Source organism: Primulina eburnea, chromosome 13 (genome assembly GCF_022965805.1).
Source record: "Primulina eburnea isolate SZY01 chromosome 13, ASM2296580v1, whole genome shotgun sequence".
Taxonomy (NCBI): domain Eukaryota; kingdom Viridiplantae; phylum Streptophyta; class Magnoliopsida; order Lamiales; family Gesneriaceae; genus Primulina; species Primulina eburnea.
In genome coordinates this window covers 31,662,796-31,680,355 of record NC_133113.1, presented here as the reverse complement: position 1 = coordinate 31,680,355, position 17,560 = coordinate 31,662,796, and the positions used below count along the sequence as shown (strand labels likewise).

Below are 17,560 nucleotides of genomic sequence, written 5' to 3'. Positions count from 1 at the left end.
GGATGCAAGAGTCATTAAAGACAATCTATCTATCTGTGAAGCTACAATATTCTCAAATTCCTATCACATGTTTTAAAAACTAATCTAGCGTTTGGTTTCATTTCTAACCTGGGGCTTTCTAGAATAAGATACATTGGATTGGTAATATTATTTTAAATATATTTAATTTTCATTTAGGACGTAAACTACAGTGAGATTTAACAATATAAGTTGACATAACAATTCATCATAAAGAACAGGTGAACGATTCTTTAAGTTGGTCAAGACAAAGATTACTAATTTATGTTGGTAAATATGAAGTGAAGTAAAAATATATACTAAAATAAATATAGAAAACTACGTTAGCTCCTAATTTCGAAAACGAACATCTACAAAAATTGAATCCAAGCAAGACTTAGGTTTTGCCCGACAGATATCGTTCGTTGCTTTAATATACTTGACTCCAGTCAAATCTGCAACTATTTTTTCCCCAGCATTAATGCTAGCAACAATTATTTAACAAAGAGTTATTTTGCGGAAGCACATATCATTCTAGATCTTAATCTGAACATCTTCAGATAGAGAGACATCTTTCGAGATAAAAATGATAGATCGAAGACACCAAATACACGACGCCTAAACAATTTACATCTCAATTCAACCATAGCTCTGGCCAGATCAATTCGTGATCTGTAGCAGAACCCTGGTTTGCAAGCTTCTGGATGTGCGAATAGAATTTCTCTACCTGTCAAGTTACACAAAACATCATAAATATATAATTTTCAAATTTATGAATTGAGAGAAAACAGCAAATACTGGCGGGTACATCAAGGTTTAAGATGTTCTTTATGAGATTTTCTACTTAAAACTTAAATTGGGGGTTGCAACACACCCAAATAAAAAAGAACTGATAAAACAGTACAAAAACCAAAATTTATCACTCAGACTTGTGAAGGTAATTGTAATATTACATTTTGAATTTATCAAAATCAAAAGATTAATTACTTGGAGAGTAGATGGCACAAAAATTAAAAAAAAAATAATTAGAGCCCTTTTTTTTTTACGATTTCAATCTTGCAAGTTTCGATAATTCGGTTTTAATGTTCTATTAAAGGATCACGCAGATACACCACCACTTCCACATGAAGCGCCAGCCTTCAAATAGTCCAAACGCCATTATTAGCTCACATAAACACAAAACCCCTCCGCAATTATTGTTCTAACTCAACAAATTTTGAATAGTGAAATGATTCGGATACCAATTTTAATTGTGGTTGCAACACAAATTCCTGATAATTACATAATTGAGATATTTTATACTGAACAATAGCAAAACACCGGCCAAATTTTGGTCAACATAAAATAACAATAATAATAATAGAGGCTCTATTTAAGCGTCTGAAGAAGAATCAGATTAAGATTCTTACCTTTTCCTCGACCCACATCGACGAACTCATTTGGTTGTTTAAGATTCGAACAACGATAACCAGTGAAGTCATTCCACCTTGGCATCAAGCTGCTTCTCCACCCTATTTTTGAAAAAATAGTTATTTATTGTCTATTCAGATCTTTCAAGGTAAATATAAAACACATTTAAAATAAAAGTAATAACTTTGTTGGCATTAATAGTATCGATAATAGATTTAATATATTCAGTCGTATGCTCCAGTTCTCCTTCTGTCATTTCAGCCTGCTCATCAAGCAGAAATCCACTCTTCTATATATATATACGCTCAGCTTCTTCCTCCATACTTTGCAAGGCTTATAATGGAATAAGTTATAAAGCCAAATTAAGAATTAGTTACGAAACTGAGACAAGTAGCATTCTAGATCCGAAATCCTCCTCCATTCTAGGATTCTTGATATAATAGTAATAGCAGATTTATGTTAAATCTATACATGAAAAGCAATATACCAACTACCAAAAATTCTTAAAAGTTAAACCATAATCAATTGCTGTAAAAGGATTCAGTATATATAAAATATGTCCCGAGTTTTTCGCAAAAGGGAAAAAACACGAGGCAAAACTCACCATGGAAGAATCAGACTTAAGAATACTCAAAGTAAACTTATATTTCATATAAATCATCTTTATATTAAAACAAAGCACAAACTTCACCATCACTACATAAAACAATAAGAGGAGGTACCTCATCTTGATAAGTTTCAATTAGCTCCAACTCCCGCTCCAAACTGCCTTGGGTCCCAACTACTTTTGCAACTTCGCTCTAATGCAAAATTTTAAGAGTTAAATTCACCAGCAGAGCCAATAATAAATATGATACATGCTAAGATTAAACCTAAACAGTTCATAAGATGAATTTCTTAAATCAGTTGCTCATATAGGCTGACAATCTAAATCCTGATAAATCAGAAAGATCGTAAGAAAATGATTCGAGGTCAAAAGAACCCTAGGAGCGAAAATCAATGATAATGAGCACCACGAAGTAGAAAATCATGAAAAACATTGGTGGATGCATAAATCAACCAAACGGTCTCATGACTCTCAATATCACTCAACTTGTTTCCGTCATGTTTGAGCAACTTTTGGCCTTCTTCAGAATAGCTTCTGGTTTTTTCGAACATCTAATTTTCAAGGGAAAAGCCCATGGTATTCCTTTGTGGTCTCCCACGGAAGAGCCCTGATATTCCCCGGAAGAGTTTATGGTCTCCCAAGGAAAAGCCCATGGTCTTCCCAGAAGAGTTTTTGGTCTCACACGGAAGTGCCCCTGGTCTTTCCCAGAAGAGTTTCTGGTCTCCAAGGGAAGAGCTCATCGGGTCTTCCCCGGAATAGCTCCTGATTTTCCTTCGAACGGATTCTGGTCTTCCACGGAAGAGCCCCGGATATTTCCTGATCGAGTTTATAGTCCTCAGGGGAAGAGCTCATCATGTTCTCCGAGCACATCCTGGTCTTGCTTGGAAGAGCTCACCAACTTCATCAGAAGAGCCGATCCTGATCATTCTCAAAAGATGCTACTCCTTGGGAGCTCAACCATCAAATCAATCAATCTAATTATTTCTTTTAATTTTTGTTTCATTTATATAAATCTGTTCTGATTTATATGATGTTATTTTGCTTTGGTCAGTCGTACACTTTATTGCTTTTGAGTTTTGTCATTTAGTTGTATCTGAAACATGTGATGCGGCAAAGTTATTCAATACAATAAAACGTAAGCTCAAGACTATTTGGCCATCTCACAAAACGCCCCGAGCAGAAAAATTGTACAAAAGCCCATCAACGTCTGGCACATTCACAAAATTCTAAACAGCTCGGCAAAATATAAATCTACGAATGTGACATTCACAAAAGCCTGATCATCTCGACAAAATATAAGCCCACGACTATGGCATCCACCAAATCCCGACCAGTTCGACACTCATAAGACTAATAAACTTTGGCAATTCACAAAAGCCCGACCAGCTCGGAAAATTGTAAGCCCAGGAATGTGGCATTCACCAAAGCCCGACCAGCTCGGCACATTATAAGCCTGGGAATGTGGCATTCACCAAAGCCCAACAAGCTCGACGAAATGTTAGCCCACGAATGTGACATTCATCAAACTCCGACCAGTTCGGCACTTATAAGACTAATAAACTTTGCAATTCACAAAAGCCTAATAAAGGCTCAGACAGCCAGCCGACTTAGGTTCTCAGTTATTACTTAGCCAAATTTTGGTTTCAAATTATAAAGGCTCGAACAGTCAGCCTGCTCGGTTTATCAAGTTATTACTTGTCCAAATTTTGGTTTTAAACTATAAAAGCTCAGACAGCCAGTCTGCTTGGGTTCTCAGTTTATTAACCAAATATGGTTTCATGTTGTAATTGCGCGCATAATAATCCTGATCAGGGTTTCATTTAACGACATCCAAATAGTACCCCGATTCTGCTTAGGTGCCTCTTTTGTTGGGGTTTTGTCAAAATTAATATTTGGCTAGTTTTTGTTTGGCATACATGCCCAAACACTAGGATCGGGTTAATAGACTATGATTTGGACAAATTACGCAATCAAAATTAAACCCAAATCACCGGGAATTTCATTAAAGGAAACATGCATTGCAAACTTGAGTGCAAAACAAAGGTGACAAGGAAGAAACTAAATAAAAGGGACCTGGGGGTCGGCCACCTCTTCATCATTGGCTTGGTCTCCTTGATCGGATACTTCGCATTCTTCGGGCATGTCTTCTACAGCTTTATCCGAGTCCAGAAAAGAGGCCGGGTGGTCGACCTCGGAATAGCCATTGGCCCGGAATTGGGCCAAACATCCTTTGAACCCCTCTTCAAAATAGGCAACGGCCTTGCCCGCGCATATTCCCACAAATTCAGGGGATTGAAGGAACTCTTCTTTCTTCCGAGCCCATGTAGCCTCGGCCTCTACCGCTTGTTCCTGGGCTTCCTCTTTCAAGCGTAGGGTCTCCAGCTCAGATTCTTTCAGGCGATCTAATACACTTTCCAGCTTCAATTGAAGGGAATGAAGCTCTTCATTGTGCTTGGACTTGATGTCTCTAAATTGCTTGGTTAGTTCGTCGTGATGGGCCAAAACATCCTCAAGGGTCTCGGAGTTGGCCTGGGCACAAGCTCGTGTTTTCTGGGATCGGAGGATATGCTCTCCGGCCCAAGCAATGGTCTGAAAAAAACAAACATAAGTAAGTAGAAAAATAAAAAGGAGAATGTACAAATAAACACGAGTTGAGGAATGTTACCTGCATAAAGCTAAGGGCCATGGATTCCTCGACAAGTGAGTCTGGGGCCGATTGAAGGACTTCTAAGTCAACAGAGGAAACCAAGTTCTTTAAAATGCCCAAAGCGCCGGGCCCGTTAGGTTTGGTCAGGAATGATATGCCCAGGCTGCGGAGATGCTCGGCACTCTCTCGAACCATAGGCTTGGTGTCTTTTCCCTTGCCTTTGGCATTGAACTCAGAACCCGCGGTAATCAAGGACGAATGGGACCCCGAGACAGGTCCTCCCTTCTTCTTGGAGGATTTCTTCTTGGGTGGTTTTACTGGGGATGGCTCGGGTGTGACATTTTCGGAAGGGGCCTCGCCTTTTTTTTTCTTTAACTTCAACATCTCTGCTTTCATCACAGCTTTCATTATGCGAGCGTCTGCAAAGAAAAACAAATCGTGGTAAGCACACGATAGTAAAGAAAACAGAAGGTTACATGTAACGATCCTATTTAATTATATGTTATTTGGCAATAATTAAGATTAATTATTTTAAATTTCTAATTATATGTTATTTGACAATAATAAGATTAATTATTTTAAATTGAGAAATTTAAAATAATTAAGTCAGATAATTAAATTGTGTGTTTAAAATATGTATTAGAAAATACCACTTTATTGAAGATGTCCAAATGCATATTTGAATTTTATAACACGTGAGAGTTGAAACAAAATAGATCCGATCAAATTTTGAACCCAAAAAAATAAAAGATGACATACACAATATTTATATCAAACATCATAATCTCTCTTTTTCAAATTTTTATACGCCCAAACGCAAATTTTTAACTCATGATTAATAAATCATGATTAAAATAACGGGCCCTTGCATTAGGAGTCAGAGGATACTACCTAAGTCCTTATTTAACCCCACTTTCTTTTTTGCAAAATTTCTATTTGCAGATCATCCTCAACCAAATTCTCAACGTTAAATGTCACGGCCAAGAAGTTGGTGAACTATTGGGTGAAATCGGCTAGGGTATGGTGAAGTTCATGACACAATCCTTCTTACAATGTCAAGGATTGGAAGACTTGACATAAACGTATATATTGCGCCAGCCCTCGTGGGAGTCCGGCTTTCTCTTCAATAACTGGTATTCCGAGTAGGTCGATATATAAAACCGACCTACCCGACCTCTCTCTAATGGTTGGACCTGAGTCGGGACTTAAGTGGGAGGCTAGGACTTCATACCAAGGCCGCTCCTCTTCTTACAATCAGACTTTTGCCTCGGTCGGTTCGGGGTTCTCTTCTATGGGCTCAGATGGCCCGGTTCTTCCATTGCAAAGGAAGGGTCATCCAGAAAGTCTATTAACTCTTGTATGGATCCTACTTGAATGCGTGGGGAAGAGTGTTATACCAAATATTGGTGAGAGCCACCTCTTTAGCCTACGCTATTCACTTCGGAGTTCTGAACAGTCATTACATGCCACCTGACATGATGTACATGACATCTCATATTGAATTACTGCACTAATATATTATTGTTTGATCTGTTAACAATATTCAAACCCAATTTATTCTCTCACTAAATCCCCAAAGTCTTAACATCTATTTTATTTCTATTTATTGTAAATTTTAGCTATAGGATTACAAGACTCCGAATAAGATGAAAATTAGAAAAATGGAAATGTTAGTTAATTATGGTATTACGAGTCGGGGACCCACAATAGAGAACTGAAATTTTGAGGCAAATCTTATCAAATCTCATTCTCATCATTTTGCCACATAGCACAAAAGAAAAGTATTCAAGGACTTGATACCGACTATCATCACCAATAACACCTTAAACTTATATAGTTTTTAAGGGAACAAATAAGAGATCTCATAACAAAGATAAAAGAAAGTCCAAATGAAGGATATAACCCATTGAATGCATGCTTTCAAAAGGAACTTAACACATATTCACGAGACTTGCAATAAAAAAAAACCCACATGAATTGTTAAAAATCTCCAGAAAAGTCAGCTTTATTACTTCTTTACCAAACTCAAAGTTATTAAAGCTTTTAACACAAATAATAAACAACATAATAGAAAATCCTTTATTCTCCAAATTCAACACAAACCAACAGATCACATAGACCAAACCCACCAATATCCCAACATTGTTCTCTTTATTTCATTAAATGTAGTGCAACAAATAAGAGCTCAAATAACTAAACCAATCAAACGTTCCTCTGGTCAAACATTTTAACAAAACAGAAATCTGATCAGAAACTATGCCATCGTAAACATCTCCAGAAAAGTGAGACCTTACTTCTTTGGAGAACACAAAAGTTAAACAATGGCAATTTATTAAACTTTTATAACAAAACCCTTTCTTTTCAAATAGCCAGCTATCAGCCAATATCCAACATTATTCTTCTTTATTCCATTAAAAAAAGTAGAGGTAATAAGAAAGAGCTCGAATAACCAAGTGAACATTCCTCCGACTGAACATTTTACAGAGTAGAAATTTGATGAGAAACTATATGACTTAGTGCAGCAGCAAGTGGCCCGTTGCATATTGCCAAATACTAACCTCACCTAAAATTCATTTATAATTTTGCAAGAAAAGGCTGATAGAAGAGTAGACATAATTTTACCAAAATTATAAAGTAACTACACCTGGCTTCATTCAGAAGCCTGAATAATTAGAAAAAAATCAGTCATTTGTATACTTCAATGGATAGAAAGATACCAAAATATTTACAAGTAATATATCAAAATTATTCTTCTTCAACTGTTTTGGTTCGTAAGAGCTCATAAGAGAAACGTGCCCTAGATTAAAAAATTGTGACATCTAGAAAATGGTATTCTTGAATTTGGGATGATATCAAGAGAACAGAAATTTACCAAAAGAAGGCAGAGCAGAAACCGATTGTGACTGAGATGATGCTGATGATGCAGCTATGGGTGATTTCAATGATAAAGAAAACGCACTTGTGGCTCCAGAGGACAATACAGGTGCATTATCAGCGCTGAAACCCGTAGAACCTGAAGATGGAGCAGGTGTACATATTCAATGCTGTGGGCACTGCATGACCAGTACCAATAAAAACAAGGAAGATCATACCATAATTAGCAGGCGAATCAGTAGAAAAAGCAGTAGCAGCAGATACAACTGAAGCACTTGTAGCTGAAGGGGTGGTACCAGCCACAGAAGCTTTTGACGCAAGCGCACTTGACAGAGATGATGATGATGATGATGAAGCTGCTCCTGAGGCTAAACTAGTATTGCTCTTTAAAAATGAAAAACCAGAAGAATCAGAGGTAGGCACAGTTGAAAATGAAGCAGCAATCGTGGTAGTAGCAGTTCCCATGCCAGTAGTTGATGCTGCGGGAAATGAAAATCCAGGACAACCAGATGAATTGGCGAAAGAAAATCCAGGTGCTGAAGAAGATGAGCTCGAAAAGTTGGTAGGTGTGGGGAATGACGTAGCTGTGGAGGAAGAGCACAACGAACCAAACAGGGGAGCTGGAGATGAACTAAAGATAGATGAGGAACCTGTGAGGCTTAAAGTTGAGGCAGAACTCGAACCAAATGATGGTGCATTTCCAAGAGAACCAGATGCAGTGGCGAATGAAAATCCAGGTGCCGCAGAAACTAAGCTTGAAGCGTTGATAGTTAATAGGGGTGATGTAGCTAAGGAGGAAGAGCTCAAAGAACAGAACAAGGTAACTGAAGATGAACCAAACATGGATGAAGAGGAACCAGAAAGACCTAAAGTTGACCCAGAGCTTAATCCAAATGATGGTGTATTTCCCATTGACACTACAGTTGTTGAAAATGAGGTTGTGTAGGGAGCAAACAGACATGCAGCTGGAGACTTATCATCGAACACAGGCAGCGTGGAAGCTGAAGTGGTGGATGCTGCCGTTGACGATCCAAACAAACTTGACCCTGGAATTCGACCAGACTCAGATAGGGGAACAGTGTTTCCGGCATTTGATGCTGGCAAAGACGATTCGAATAGGTTGGACGATGAGGCTAGACCAGATCCAAACGAAGGTGTGGTAGTACTGCTATTAGAAGCTCCAGAGGAAAATCCGAAAGGGCCGGAAGATGGGGCTATGCCGGACCCAGATAAGTTTAAAGATCTCGGAGCAGGGGATGCAAATAATGTTGAGGTACCAAATGTTGATGATGAAGGCGATGGAGACCCGGCTGCAGTAGCAGAACTCGACCCAAACATGCTAGCAGTATGACCCGTGCCCAAAGATGGGGATCCGAAAGGAATAGAAGCAGGAGCCACAGAAGAGGACCCCAAAATGTGGAGAGCTGATACTGATCCAAAAAGGTTTGAAGATGAGGCTGGCCCAGATAAAGACGAACCAAAAGGACTAGAGACGGAAGCCGCGGTAGAAGACCCGAACATGCTCTGTGCATTACCCGAACCCAAAATATTTGTAGTTGGCGCAGAGCCAGATAAAGAGGATCCAAAGGGATTGGAAGTAATTGCTGAAGCAGAAGATCTGAAAATGCTAGGAGTCGTCCCAGATCCAAAAAGGTTGGAAGTTGGAGTCGAACCTGATGCAGAAGATGATCCAAACATGTTCGATGCGAGACCTGCACCAGTAGAAGACCGGAAAAAATTAGAGGCGGGGGAAGGCGACGAGCCAAAGATTGAGGAACCTCCGGATGAGGTTGCAGCTGACACGGGGGTGGAAGATGCCGTTCCCGAGCCAAAACCTGATGCAGAAGATGATCCAAACATGTTCGATGCGAGACCTGCACCAGTAGAAGACCGGAAAAAATTAGAGGCGGGGGAAGGCGACGAGCCAAAGATTGAGGAACCTCCGGATGAGGTTGCAGCTGACACGGGGGTGGAAGATGCCGTTCCCGAGCCAAAGCCGTGGGAAATTGGGGAAGTGGTTGAGGTTGAGTTGGAACTATGGTTTGAGAAGCCAACCGAAAAGAGAGAATACGACGACGAAGTAGAGGAGGAAAGTGAATAAGTTGTGGAGAAGGAAAAACCCGCCCTCGTCATGGTTGAGGAGGTTATCGGCAGCTATGCGGCGGTAGCGTAGCGGTTACGGTGGCGGGGGTTGGGGTTTTTTTAAATTTTGGGGTTTAGGAGGAGGGATGAAAACGATAAATGTGTGATATTTAGTGTGTATTTTTAGCATTATCCCGGATCTTTTTGGGCCGGAACCCATTACGGGCTGGTCCAATAGTACTACGACGGCCCATCTTCAATTTCTCGTACATTTTAACGAACACATTCCCGCGGTGGTCGGTTGTTCCGGCGAAACATGAACTACGAGCGGAGGCTGATCGAGGGGGCCAAGTACGTCTACGCCGGAGCCTCTGGCGCCTTCGCAGATGAACACGTTGACCTCTCCGAGCTGGAGATAAAGGCTACGCTCAAACATCACCAAGTCGAAGGCGTTTCTTGGCTCATTCGGCGGTACCACCTCGGCGTCAACGTCATCCTTGGTACATTCTAAATTCGAAAATTCTTGCTTTTTTCTTTTTTGTTATTTCCTTCTCTTTGGTGTTTTTTTTGCTAATTCGTCGATGGAAGTAGCATTGTTTTATGGCGACTCATGACTTGCAGGAGATGAGGTGAGATTTCCGGTTATGTACGAGGTCAACTTTCAAAGTCAACGGTTTGCTGAGTTTTTTCTAGAATAATATACCAGTAATTACGAATGAAAGATCTCAATGTTGGCCAAAATACTATTTTTTTAAAAATGGTTGATTAGTTAATTAGGACGAAATATTTGTAAAAGTGTAGAATTCTTGTTAACTTTTTTATTAGCATTTTGTCGTGGAGCTTCTGAATTACGAATTAGCAGTAACTTGAGTTATGTAGTGGCTCCATGTGTTTGGTTTTCTTATAGATGGGACTTGGGAAGACTTTACAAGCTATATCTCTTTTGAGTTATCTGAAAGTATGTCGGAAGTCTTCTGGGCCATTCCGTAAGTAAATGCATCTTATTCTGACCATCTACCCTGTGTTTTGGAATTTTGATTATTATAATTTTCAGTTTATTATTCTACTTAAATGTTTTTCACAGTTGTGCTGTGTCCACTTAGCGTGACTGATAGTTGGGTCTCTGAAGTAGCCAATTTTGCTCCAAAAGTGAGATTACTTCGTTATGTTGGAGAGAAAGAACATAGACACAAATTGCGATGGGAAATGTACGAGTACATAAAAAAACAGTCATTATCTGATGGTGTAAGTTTTGGGTCTACACATGTTTTTTAGTCTAATTGAAAGTTTTCACATTCTCACTCATATCTGTTAATTTGCGGTAAAATAAAATGGCATACCATGAACTGACTATGTTTGGTATCTTATAGGTTCCATCATGGTCGTTTGATGTGCTATTAACAACTTATGACATAGCGTTGATTGATAAGGATTTTCTCTGCCAGTTCCCTTGGCATTACACAATAATTGATGAAGCGCAAAGACTCAAAAACCCTTCCAGTGTATGTTTAGAGTTTATGCAATGAAAAATAAATTAAGAATGTAATTTGAGTTTCTGCATTAAGTCTACCTGTGATGGGTAACTGTTATGTTGCTGCAATGCTAGACGTGATTATAATCAAGGAGCTATTCCTCCCATGAGTTGACTATTTTGATTTATGTCAGGTAAACATTATGCAATAATTTTTTTTCCCCTGCAATTTAAGCTTGTTTTGCTTTCCCAGCTGGGTTACCTTTTTTCATCACAGCATATCAATAGAGAACTAGGGTGGTGGCTGTTCTGTTTATATAGTTGAAAATTCTTTTTGGGACTAAAAATTAGTGACATTCTGAAAGTATTTCTCAAAAAAACTTTTAAATCTGTCTCTAAGCATAGGGTAGGATGAATATTTTGAGTCCTCGTCTCTGAGAAAGTGATCTTGGTAGATTCATTTCTCTTAGTTCTGCATTTAGTTAGAATCTGGTAGTAAACGTAAGATCATGGTTTTCACTGTAATTATCTCACGCGTTATTTCTTGAGCTTCCTTTTTGGCTCATGTTACAGGCTTCTGCTTTGATTTAGGTTTTGTACAATACACTGCGAGAGCAGTTTGTCATGCCAAGAAAATTGCTGATGACTGGCACACCTATTCAAAACAATCTTACAGAACTTTGGGCATTGTTGCACTTCTGTATGCCTTCCATATTTGGAACAAAAGAGGAGTTTCTTTCCGCTTTCTCAGAAGCTGGAGATCCTACAGGTAAATTTTTTTACTCTTGCCTTTTATGAAGCGCATTTTGCTTTTCAAAATAGGTGGAACTCTTAATGTCATACTTAACTAATGAAAATTATCGTTTTCATGGATTATAAAGTGCTACATGGATTACAATTATTAAAACTACTGATTTTGCCAATGCTTTGAAATTACTTGTGATAATGTTGAGGTACTTTGGTTTTATGGAACTCTCTCTTGACATTTTTGAATTCCTTCTCTGAGCAGGTGATGACGCAAAAAAGGCGAGGGAACAGTTTAAGATCTTAAAATATGTGCTCGGGGCATTCATGCTTCGAAGAACCAAATCTAAACTTACCGAGTCTGGAACTCTTTTGCTGCCACCTATTACTGAGATTACTGTGTTAGTTTCTGACTGCCTGTTTCGCTGTTATTGCTTGCCTTCTTGTTGAAATTCCCTAAGCAATCAGCTTTAAACGAGTTAGTTTATTATTTGTATCACGGGTGTTTTTGAATTTTTGCTTTTTTTTTTGCTGTTTTGTTTAGTATCCTATTATGTGGTCCCTCAAAAATTTGAAATTCTTGTTGACAGGATGGCACCTTTGGTTCCTCTGCAGAAGAAGGTTTATTTGTCAATAATGAGAAAAGAACTTCCAAGGCTCCTTGCTCTAGCCTCTAGAACTTCCACTGCGCAATCATTGCATAATATTGTATGCTGATTTTTTTTTATTTGCTTACTGTTTTGTTTGTTTTTGCATCATGTAATGTGGATGCCATATTTCTTATTCCCAAGTTGCATACATGATGCATATTATATATTTGTCCTTCAGGTAATTCAGTTACGGAAAGCATGTAGTCACCCATACCTTTTCCCAGGTATTGAGCCTGAACCATACCAAGAGGGTGAGCACCTAGTTCAGGTAGCGTAATTCACAAACTCTTTTAAATAGCTATTTACAGGGCTGTATAGAGTGAATGAAATTTGAAACAGTAAAATGCATTCATTATCCATTTAAGTTACTAGCATAAGCAAAAAAAAAATTGATGTAAGAATACAACTAGCAAAAAGCAAAAAGTTTTGTGCTTTCTTGATTCATTCTTTGTACCTGAAATTTTATTTCATCAGGCTAGTGGTAAACTTCTTATCTTAGACCAGCTACTTCAGAAGCTGCACAATTCTCAGCATCGGGTTCTATTGTTTGCTCAGATGACTCACACACTCGATATTTTACAGGCTAGTGTCATAACTACTATTCAATTCATTAAACTCTAAATCCTGGAGTGACTTCATATTAGTCCCTACAGTTTTTTAATCACGTATGTGTGTGTGCAGGACTTTTTAGAACTCAGGAAATATACCTATGAGCGCCTTGATGGTTCAATTCGAGCAGAGGAGCGGTTTGCTGCAATTAGAAGCTTCAGCCGAAAATCTGCTGATGAAAGTTACAGTTCTAATGATGATATTAACACTCCGTTTGTCTTTTTGATTTCCACCAGAGCAGGGGGGGTGGGACTAAATCTTGTGGCAGCTGATTCAGTGAGTGTGCATCTTTTATATCCAAATTTGCTATGCGCAGTCACTTGTCCTCGTCATTTAACTGTTGAAGATCACATCTTTCACCGTAGTATTGCCTTGAAATATACTGGTCGATCAAATGAAAATTCATTTGTTATTTCTAACATAAATTAGGTACTTCACATTCTGCCTTGTTAGTTTGTTATGTTAACTTTTCATTTGTCTTGTCACTTGGATGTTGTTAATATCACTGTGATATGCAAATTACTGGTCATAAGCTGTGAATGGACACAAGATTCAAAATATCTGTTTGATTCCTTCAGCAAACGTTCTGCATTTGAACCTGGTGGTGTACATCACAAATACTTTGGTGAAATCTAGTTTTGGCAGTGGTGCAGATTTTGCAAACAATCTGCAGCATGGTTAGTATCGGTCAGAGGGAATGTGCATACTAGTATGCCTGCTTGTCAGAAACTAGGGATGTCATAAACTACCTCTCCTTGATTAAAGAGACACCATGTCAGGTGTTAGGTTTTGTCACTATGTCTGTCTAAAACTGATGTTGAAATGCTATGTGACTTGTATGCTCATAATTGATTTGATCATTTTAGCTCTTTCTAGGTTATATTTTATGAGCAAGATTGGAATCCACAAGTAGATAAGCAGGCTTTGCAGCGTGCACATCGAATTGGTCAAAGCAATCATGTCTTGTCCATAAATTTAGTTACTGGACATACTATTGAAGAGGTGAGATCGCATAATTATATTTTCAAACGATCACATTTGGTTGATGACTAACTATTGACTACATGCAGGTTATCATGCGGAGAGCAGAAAGGAAGTTACAGCTGAGTCATAATGTTGTAGGAGAGGATAATTTGAATCATGAGGGAAATAATGGGGGAGCTGAAGCTGGTGATTTAAAATCTATTATACTTGGGCTGCATAATTTTGATCCTCTGGAGATTAATGTGGAAAAATCAGATCATCTGAATATGGGTGAATTAATTTGTCTTGCTGCGAATGTTATTGAATCCCGCCACGAGTTAAGATCAAACTTGGGTGAAAGAAAGTTTGAGATCAATCCAATGGATTTTAAGGATCATCATCTAAAGGTGGAAGAAGGTTCAAGGTCCCTCGCATTTGATCCTGGCCTTGATGAGGCTTCATATAATTCATGGGTTGAGAAATTCAAGCAGGCATCCCAAGCAGATGATAGTGATGTGTTGAACTTGAGAAATAGAAGACAATCATCTGACGAGAAGCATCTTAAAGCTGAAGCTGCTCGTAAGAAGTCAGAGGAGGAAAAACTATCTAAATGGGAAGCTCTTGGATATCATTCACTATCAGTCAACAATCCTTTGGGCCTGAGCGATTTGGATGTAATATCATATTCTGGTTCAGTTCAATTTGTTTATGGTGACTGCACCAATACATCAATTGCCTGTCCTGCGCGGCCCGCAATTATATTCAGGTAGATATAATGTTTCTAAAAGCATTCTGTTACCTGTTAAAGTTATAATTGCTCTGTGATTTCCCTTCATCTGTGTTAAAACTCAGAATTTACGCATGAAAGCATTTGACTAAATTAAAATTCTTTGAACAGTTGTATCGATAACTCAGGAAAGTGGGGTCATGGCGGTCTATTTGATGCATTGGCTAGAGTTTCACCTACTGTTCCTTATGCGTATGAGCAAGCTTCAGAATTTGGGGATCTTCATCTTGGTGATCTACACCTCATAGAAATAAATGGTCTCTTTTCGGCTCTCTGTTCTAATGAATTCTGTCTTCAACAGGTTCTGCTACGTGTTGTAATTTGTTACTGGTAGAATTCCTTTTGCAACCACAATAATAATCGTCTTAAAATCTAAGTTGTGTGACTAAAGGTGATTTTATGTCTTTCTTCTCTAGTGTAGGGTTATTATTCCTCAGACATGCCTTTATTTTTAAGATAAGTGAAATCTAGTTTAAGAATATTGTCATACATTTTTATTATCATTTTGTTATTCCAAGTTTTGACAATATTGTGCTTCCAATTTCAACCCAATGTTTCTTTTTATTTCCATCTATTTTTGTCATTCGGATTTTCTTCGCTCTGCATCCGACTACCTACAGATGACCAAAGTAAACAGAGTACCACAACAAATAACGCTCCTCGATGGGTAGCTTTAGCTGTTGTGCAGTCATATAATATCAGGCGTAAAGTCCCACGCAGCAATATCTCGATTACTGATTTGGAAGTTTGCCTTGCAAAGGCATCATCGTCAGCTGCTCAATATTCTGGTAAATATTTGCTTTCTTTTGTTAGCTGATATTTCATCGTAGCTACGAAACTTTTTTTCTGATTAGATCGTAAGGGTAATTACACGAGCATGTCCGGTCATATCTTATTTCTTCATTTTGGCAGCTTCGATCCACATGCCACGGATTGGTTATCAAGACTCCTCGGATCGTTCAGAATGGTACACAGTTGAACGTCTTCTACGAAAATATGCAGCTATGTATGCCATAAATATCTATGTGTATGTCTCTCTCTCTCTCGATGTTGGTGTGGGCCATGGGGGTGGGTGGGTGGGTTGCCTGATCACCGATGTGTTTCATATTCGTGTACCGACTTCCCAATATATACGTGAATGTCTTTTGTGTGCTTTGATGTACAAATCAAGGCCTGCGCAGAAATTGATTTATGCTCCAATAGTTCTATTTGACCTCCTCTCAAGTTGACTATATTGAGCTGGAATCATATTTGTGTTGAGCAATTTAAGCTTGAGCCTCGAGCTCAAAAAATTCAAAATTCAAAATTTTGAAAAGGCTGAAATTGGACACAATGACTTGAATAGCATTAAAGAAAATAAAGAACATTTACTTCAGCTCTATTTATATGTGCTTGAATTCAGCCAGCCCTCGTAGCGGAAGCTCGTCAGGTGCTAATGTAAATTGCTTCATGTCTACTTTATGCAGGTATTATTTCCAACGTACCACGGCAACCATGTAATTATCGCAGATGTTTGGCTTGTAATGATTCCCTGAGTCTGTGCCCATTTTGCTCCGGCAGTTTGTGATTATAATCTGTCTTGAAATTGCTTTGTTTTGGACGCTGAAAGTTCGTTTCGTCACATGATAATCTTTTGATATCGCGATATGTGGTTCTGTTTGTATAGCACTGATAGTGAAGACCGTGGATGTAGTTGGAGTTTGGTTGATTTTGGGATACCTTTCTCTTTGTATCATAAAAATAGAGAGAACCAATTTCGATCTAGTTGGAGTTTGTTGATTACGACGTGTTTTTTGGTTTGTATCATTGTGATAGTGGTGAGACTGCTCAATCTGGTTTTTTTTTTTTTTGGATTGCTTGAAGTGGATATACGTTGCGCAAGATTTGCATGTAGGTTTAATATATATTGTGCGATTCAATTATTTACTCAAGAGTAGCTAATGACCAGCTCGATCAAAATTCTACTTGATCGAGTTCGAATTTTAATTATTTCTACTCAATTAGTCGGTGAATTACTCGAATAACTATAAATTTAATTTTCTTTTACATATATACAACTTAAAGATTATTTTGGTTTTTATAAATAAAAAATTTAAACTCTACAAACACTTTCGAGATTTTCAAGTACGAGTTCGATTAACTTGATTTTTCAATGAGTCGAACTGCTCTAAAATGAATTCTCGATGGATTGTGTTCGAGTGGAGCTCTTGTTTCCGATTATAAGGTTACTCTAAATAGACATAGGTTGATGCACTGTGTTTCATGTGTCATGCTGGACCCATTACCGATGCAGAGAATATTGGATTTCGAATTCAGGGGACGGTCTCACATCAAATGAGAATAAGATAATATGCTTATTAAAATTTTTGAGATTATAGAAATAATCAAGTATCATATTATGTTATAAAATCTTAGTATAATAAATAGTATGTATCTTATGGGACGGTTTTACGCTTCTATATTCATGAGACGGGTCGATCTGATTTATATATTTCATGAAAAATAATATTTTTGACATAAAAACTAATAGTTTTTTCTTGTTTTGGATCTGGTCAGATATCCATCTCACAAAATTGACTCGTGATACGGTCTTATAAAAGTTTTTGTGTAGTAGGAGAAACTTGTTAAGATTTGAAATGAATAATGACTTTGTATGCTTATGCCTTTGTATTTTTTTATTTTATTTATTAGAATTATATTTATGATAATGAATAATATA

General features: G+C 38.0%; 2 protein-coding genes across 6 annotated transcripts; one reads left to right on the top strand and one right to left on the bottom strand.

Moving 5' to 3' along the window:
- Positions 1-362: 362 nt before the first annotated feature.
- LOC140808621 (uncharacterized) lies at positions 363-9,670 on the bottom strand. Of its 2 annotated transcripts, XM_073165744.1 has the most exons (7): positions 7,754-9,670; positions 7,534-7,674; positions 4,680-5,080; positions 4,088-4,603; positions 2,130-2,207; positions 1,407-1,508; positions 363-724 (listed from the first exon to the last, which is right to left on the bottom strand). In XM_073165744.1, the coding sequence occupies exons 1-6, from the start codon at positions 9,666-9,668 to the stop codon at positions 1,491-1,493; spliced, it is 3,069 nt and encodes a 1,022-aa protein (XP_073021845.1). In that variant the 5' UTR covers positions 9,669-9,670; the 3' UTR covers positions 363-724; positions 1,407-1,490. The 2 variants fall into 2 exon arrangements, with proteins under 2 accessions (XP_073021845.1, XP_073021844.1); XM_073165743.1 differs by lacking the exons at positions 363-724; positions 1,407-1,508 and having other exon boundaries at positions 1,967-2,207.
- A 263-nt stretch (positions 9,671-9,933) lies between these two features.
- LOC140808622 (probable helicase CHR10) lies at positions 9,934-16,642 on the top strand. Of its 4 annotated transcripts, XM_073165748.1 has the most exons (17): positions 9,934-10,117; positions 10,239-10,246; positions 10,525-10,603; positions 10,702-10,862; positions 10,988-11,119; positions 11,680-11,857; positions 12,098-12,233; positions 12,423-12,540; positions 12,661-12,750; positions 12,957-13,064; positions 13,164-13,367; positions 13,968-14,093; positions 14,162-14,820; positions 14,953-15,098; positions 15,462-15,629; positions 15,754-15,868; positions 16,308-16,642. In XM_073165748.1, the coding sequence occupies exons 1-17, from the start codon at positions 9,934-9,936 to the stop codon at positions 16,339-16,341; spliced, it is 2,646 nt and encodes an 881-aa protein (XP_073021849.1). In that variant the 3' UTR covers positions 16,342-16,642. The 4 variants fall into 4 exon arrangements, with proteins under 4 accessions (XP_073021849.1, XP_073021848.1, XP_073021846.1 ...); XM_073165747.1 differs by lacking the exon at positions 10,239-10,246 and having other exon boundaries at positions 9,979-10,117; positions 15,754-15,808; XM_073165745.1 differs by lacking the exon at positions 10,239-10,246 and having other exon boundaries at positions 9,979-10,117.
- Positions 16,643-17,560: the final 918 nt, after the last annotated feature.

What these genes read in the sequence shown, in the direction of transcription:
- LOC140808621 (XM_073165743.1), bottom strand. Translation starts at nt 9,668, where the DNA reads ATGACGAGGGCGGGTTTTTCCTTCTCCACAACTTATTCACTTTCCTCC. An exon ending in TGATTCGCCTGCTAATTATG is followed by an intron (nt 7,675 to 7,753) that starts GTATGATCTTCC and finishes CTCCATCTTCAG; the next exon opens with GTTCTACGGGTTTCAGCGCT. An exon ending in TTCTGCTCTGCCTTCTTTTG is followed by an intron (nt 5,081 to 7,533) that starts GTAAATTTCTGT and finishes TTTTCTTTGCAG; the next exon opens with ACGCTCGCATAATGAAAGCT.
- LOC140808622 (XM_073165748.1), top strand. Translation starts at nt 9,934, where the DNA reads ATGAACTACGAGCGGAGGCTGATCGAGGGGGCCAAGTACGTCTACGCC. An exon ending in CGCAATCATTGCATAATATT is followed by an intron (nt 12,541 to 12,660) that starts GTATGCTGATTT and finishes TTTGTCCTTCAG; the next exon opens with GTAATTCAGTTACGGAAAGC. An exon ending in CTGGACATACTATTGAAGAG is followed by an intron (nt 14,094 to 14,161) that starts GTGAGATCGCAT and finishes GACTACATGCAG; the next exon opens with GTTATCATGCGGAGAGCAGA.